Genomic DNA, 6000 nt, shown 5'->3' with positions numbered 1-6000 from the left:
AGCCACAGAAAGTAGTCCCGACCACGCCGGCTCCAATGTTGTTCAGCGTTGCTTCACGCCCTCCGCAGGGAGGGACGAAGCGGCCGGCCCGGGAAAGAATCCCATTGGAATGCACCGCCGCGCGGTCTTCCCCATTCGACAGCGGCCGTGCAAGTTCGCCCCTGCTCGTCCGGCAAATCTCCCGGGGTCTCCAAGCGGAGGCTGTGCGCTCGGCCCCCACCACTTTGCATAGCCGCACGGGAGGGAGCTCGTCCCCGCGCAGGGAGACGGTGGCGGCAGCCGTGGCGGCACAGACGACCGTATCCCTGCGCCGCTGCGCGAAAGGAAGAAGCTGAATGAGGAGCTGCGCGGGGCTCCGGGGGAGGAGGCGGCGGGATGGAAGCAAACGCTGGCGTCGCGCGAGCCTGCGACAGAGCGGCGCGGTAGAGAGGGCGGCGGCGGCGTGCGCGGAACCTTGACGTGCCCCTTTCTTCTCTCTCTGGAAAGCTGGGAAGCATGAGCGTGCAGATCTGCCGCTGCGGCGGCCGCTCCGGCTCGTCGCCTCCCCCTCTTCTGGCCGCCCCTCGCCGGTGAGAGAAGAGAACGCGAGAAAGGAAGATGGGGGCCGTCCTGAGGAGCCTCTTGGCCTGCAGTTTCTGTGTGCTCCTGAGAGGTGGGAAGAGTAGGGGGACGGGAAAGTTGATGGGATTTGGAGAGAGGTGGCCTCGTTTTGTGTGGGGTGGAGAGGGGAGGGAAGGAGGAAAGAAAAGGGGAAGAGGAGCGAGGAGAGGCCTGGTCGTAGGCAAAGAGAAAGGGGCCTGGGAGAAGGGGCTGTGCGCACCGCCTGGCCACAATGCAGACCCCTGCCTAGCTTTCCAGACCTTATCTGGTCACATCCGAGCCTCAGTCCAGGCTGCTTGTCTTGGCGAACCCCTGGAGCCCTGTTTCCTCGGTTCTTCCAGAATGACTGAGTGTCTGTGTGCCCCTCTCTGCCAGGAGTCATCAGAGAAAAAGGGTCTTTGTACGTCTTTTGGTTTCTAAAAATGTTTGAGCCCAAGGTGCTTCAAAGTTGGCTTTCTCCCTCGGAGCCCCCACCTTTTCCGTGTCTCTTAGGTGAACTTTTAGAGCCCTCTTACTATTTTTCCAGGCCTTGTTAAAACTAATAATTGGCTTCCGTTCGGGATATAATGATCTTGGGTGAGAGCACAGTTGGAAAGTGACTTCAGGGTTATCGGTCGAGCGTTTTAGCTTTGGGAGTCTTCTGAGCTTCAGTCCATAATAAGATAGAAACGTTGCCCTGGTCTTCAGTGGTTGCCCCTATTTTCGGAGCACGCAAGTGTACAGTTGGCACTACGTAGGAAAGTGATTTCTTGTGTGAAGGGGCCTGTGCTGGGACCTAAGTTATCATTTACTGATCACCCCTGGGAAGTGCTTGGCCCTTAGGTAAATAACATGCTCTTCTCCATACTTTGCTCCTAGGAACGCCTAAATTCGATGGTCCTGTGGTATTTCGACTTGGCCTACAAGGCTGACACATGGTGCTGTGACTTTTATTTTATGACAGTCCACAGAGCTTTTTGAGTGGCCCATAAGATTTTCAACAGCTCTTGTCAGACATACTAGTGTTGAAGTGGTGATGAGTCTGATGCTATTGAGCATTTACACCAGAGAAGTGGAAGCACTGGTGGATGTAATGGCTTGTAGCTTTGGTTTTGTTAATATTATCACTTGTGTTGGTCAGTTCTCTTCAGGTATGAGACCTCTTGTTGAGTCTAGGGAGTTTAGCTATAATTTAACAAGCTAAACTTATTCAATCCTCCAAAACTTATTGAAGTTTACAGAACACAATAATAACTAATGCTTTTGTGCTGTAAATATGACAGGCCATTTGTGCATATGTATTTATTTTGGATGATAGTGATTGATCATTGTTTTTGAGGAGGAATTTATCCTTTGGTTACTTTTACAGCATTATTAGTTTTACATGTTATATCTACTTAACACTTAGTAATTGTGACTCACTGTAAACATATTCCAGACTGTTTCCTCATGTAAACAGACTCCAGAAGGATAGTGGTCATTTAATTTTCATTGCAGAGAATTTAGTGTATGTATGTGAGAGGTTTAGTAAGTATGTATGTATTTATGATGGTATGCTCCTTGTTGAGAGGATTTTGTTGTAGCTGTAAGAAACAATTTGACGTGAAAATATATATGAAAATATATATGTACATATGTACATATATGTAGTTTTTTTCTTAAGAAAGGTTAATAGAGTTAACAGATATGAGGACCAACTAATTGGTTAGAATCTTGGAGGAATCTAAATCTGTAACCTGGGATGCTTCTGGTTGTCCCATTGTATTTCTTGGAGGGGAAGTGTGTGATGTAAATGCCATTTGTTTATTTTGACACCAGGTTTGAGCCCAGTGTCGGGTTTGTTCATCACTGGAGTTTAGATAAGTTGCACTTGACATACGGTATTATGTAACAGGACTTAGAAGTACTAGTTTAAATTGCCTCTTTAAATTTCTACTAGCAAAAAACGTTTCCAAAAGTGGGTTTCTCATTTTAAACGTAGCATAATAATGGGATAAGATGGCCTTTGAATTTAATTGTACTTAACTATGAGTACATATTTGAACCAAATCTGTCTTTGATGTAGAAGATTTTTGTTCATAATTTAGATTCTCTTTACTCCTTGGTAATGTCATCCTCTGTTGTAATAGTGGTACTTACCCAACCTTGGACTCCAAGGAATGAAATGTGATTAATTTGTTGCATTAAGGTCATGTTCCTTCACAGAAGAGTTGGAGTTTTAACGTTAGGAAGACCGGGGCAGAGGATTCTGGGGATCCTTTTTTCCCTATAGTCCTGTTAAATCAATGGTTGAAAGCCAGGGAATAATACTGTCATTGTCCCAGCTGCATTCCTGTCCCTAGCATCAGGTGACAAGAAGGGTAATGGAAAGATTTGGGGATTTCAATCCTAAAATTTTGAGTTTTAAATCCAGGCTTTACTACTTAATAACTTTGTGATTCTGGTCTAGTTAGTTTTTCTGGCCCTCAGTTTCGTCACCTGTACTATGTGGGTAATAATAATTACCTGAGTATCTTGTAGGGTTGCTGAGAGTATTAAGTGAAGTAATGGATATAAAGTGCTTTGCAAATGTTATTTTTGGTTATAGTTTTTGGTTTTTTGTGGACATGTCCCCAAATTCTCTTTATGAGAGCATACTATCATATCTTTCTCTCACAGAGTGGCTGGTGGATTCAAACTGGCTGACCTTTTGGTTAGCAACCAAGAGCTTAACTGTACGACCAAGGCTCCTTTTAATTTATATAAAACAAACAAAAAAAGCCATTGCTCTAGAGTCGATTCCAACTCATAGTGACCCTGTAGGACAGAGTAGAATTGCCCCATAGGATTTCCAAGAAGCAGCTGGTGGATTCGAACTGCGGACCTTTTGGTTAGCAGCCAAGCTCTTAACTGCTCTGCCACCAGGTCTCGCTTTAATTTGTATAAGATTCATGAATTCTTAGAGATAGGAGGGATCTTGATCCTTCGGGTCTGACCTCTTTATTTACAAGCTGGGAAACTCAGATTCAGGGAGATCATAACTTGAACAAGATCCTATAGCTAATTAGCTGTAGAGCCAAGCCAAAACCAAACCCGTTGCTGTCCAGTTGATTCTGACTCAGGGTGGCCCTACGTGTTACAGAGTAGCACTACTCCATAGGGTTTTCTTGGCTGTAATCTTAATGGAGGAGCCCTAGTGCTACAGTGGTTAAGAGCTACGACTGCTAACGAAAAGGCTGGCAGTTCGACTCCACCGGGCACTGCTTGGAAACCCTAAGGGGCAGTTCTGCTCTGTCCTGTAAGGTTGCTATGAGTCAGAATTGACTTGATGGCAGTGGGTTTTGGTTTTGGTTAATCTTAATAGAAGCAGATTGCCAGGCCTTTCTTTCACAGTACCACTGGATGATTTTGAGCCACCAGACTCTAGGTTAATAGTTGAGTGCAAATGGTAGAGCAGGGATCTATTATTCGTTCTTTTAGCAAATAATTATGGGAAACCTATTTTATATCAGGGTCTGAGTGTATATTAGTGAGCAAAACAGACATGGTCCTTGCTTTGTGGAACTCACAATCTATGATGCCGCCCTTACCATTCTCTTAGTTTCATCCAGGTACTTATTTACTTTGATTGGAAACAATTATGTCTCTGGTTTTCTGGAGGAAATATTTTTAATAAGAATATTTTAAAGTTTTTGAATACCACCAGTGTGTATAATCTGTGCATGTATGGAATCAACTGCACGGCAACTAACCCCAACAACAAAGCTTACTTTGAGGAGGCTTTTGTGGTTATATAAAAATGCTAATTACTTTCTTTGGGGGGAGTGGTGGTGGTAAACACTGTCAGAGTAAGCCAGTAATGTTTCCCATCTTATATTACCATAAAAATGACCCTTGAAAAATTTTTTTTCTTTAAAATCAGGTATTAAGAAGTCTTGGGGAAGTAGAATGAATTTTGGGATAGGGATTAGGAGAACTACATTCTGGTTCTAAGCTTGCCATTAACTAGGTATGTGATTTTGGTAAGTCATTTGATTTTGGTACTCTTTAATTTCGGTACACTTTGTTATTTTCATTAGGCTAATGAATCCTTCTTTTGGAGAATCATAATTCTGTTAGCACATTAGGGGCAAGTCCTGAGGTAAAGAGACCAGTTTTAACTTTGTTTAACCCAGTATTTCCTAAACTTGACGATAACTTTTTTAACATTCTGCTGAACCATTGTTCCCAGAAACATACTTGGGGAGAACCGGGACTGGATAATCCTTAAAGTATTAGGTTGAACCATGTAAATTGTTGATCTATAAAGACAATTTCATATAATTCAATATGATTTTTTCATGCCTACTTAGTAATTATTTGGCCTTAGATCTGCTCATCTGGCTAGGGAATAATTTGACTGGTTATGAAACTTTAAGGTTTCGACTCATTGTTAATCAGCAGGGCTAACAGTGATTTCCCACGGACAGGTTTTTCAGAGAATAGTTTTCTTTGCTTTAATTGGAGATTTTTCCATTTGGCTGACTGAAATACTGTTTTCTCATAGTTGTACCTGCTTTGGCTATCAGAAAGAACTCTCTTTTTTGAACATCAGTTGAGGTTCTGTGAAGGAATATCTAAGTGGAGAATATTTTATGTAAATGTATATTTTTGCCTGAATAATTTGAACATATTGGAAAAACAGGTAATGCATATTGTAGTGTTGTTTAGGCCATAGGTAAATTAACTCTGAAAGTCCCAGGGTGGTGCATATGGTTTGTGCTAACCTAAAGGTTGGCAGTTGAAATCCACCCAGCAGTACCATGGAAGGCAGGCCTGACGTTCTGCTTCTGTAAAGAAAACCCTGTGGAACAGTTGTGCTCTGTAACAAACACATGGGGTCACCATGGGTCAGAATTGACTCAGCATCAATGAGGTTTTTTTTTTTAAAATTAATTCTGAGAAAATTAATTTTCTTCGTGGAAAGCTCATATTCAGTGAAGATTATAAAAGGGGTCGCTATAGCAGAAAGGCCTGAGCTTCGTTGTCAGACAGACCAAGTTTCGACTCTTCTGCCACTTTATGGCCTTAATTTCGTCTCCTGTAAAATGAAGATAATACCATGCAAGATTTTTGTGAGAATTGATGAGATAGTGTTTGTGAAAGAGTAATACAGTGCACATCAACAGTAGGCACTAATTACTAAATTTTTTTTTTTTTCGTTTATTATTAAGATAGGAGCCCTGGTGGTACAGTGGTTAAGTGCTCAACTGCTAACAGAAAGGTCAGTGGTTCAAACTTACCAGCTGCTGTGTGGGAGAAAAGATCCTGGAGATCTGCTCCTGTGAAGATTACAGCCTTGGAAACCCTTTAGGGCAGTTCTTCTCTGTCCTGTGGGGTCGCTGTGAGTTGGAATCGACTTGATAGCAAAGGGTTTGGTTTTTTGATTTATTGTTTAGATGG

The 6000-nt window shown here is 42.8% G+C and overlaps 1 protein-coding gene across 2 annotated transcripts in view; it reads left to right on the top strand.

The window, feature by feature from the left end:
* Positions 1-298: 298 nt before the first annotated feature.
* Positions 299-6000, top strand: part of LRP6 (LDL receptor related protein 6) — a 170383-nt gene continuing 164681 nt past the window's right edge. For both annotated transcript variants that reach the window (XM_049882499.1, XM_049882498.1), the window contains exon 1: positions 299-652. In XM_049882499.1, coding sequence (XP_049738456.1) covers positions 598-652 — 55 coding nt within the window. In that variant the 5' untranslated portion in view covers positions 299-597. The remainder of the gene's footprint in view (positions 653-6000) is intronic.

The sequence above is a fragment of the Elephas maximus genome, chromosome 4 (genome assembly GCF_024166365.1).
Source record: "Elephas maximus indicus isolate mEleMax1 chromosome 4, mEleMax1 primary haplotype, whole genome shotgun sequence".
Classification (NCBI taxonomy): Eukaryota; Metazoa; Chordata; class Mammalia; order Proboscidea; family Elephantidae; genus Elephas; species Elephas maximus.
The sequence above is the reverse complement of the archived record's forward strand: the minus strand, read 5'-3'. Positions and strand labels throughout refer to the sequence as shown.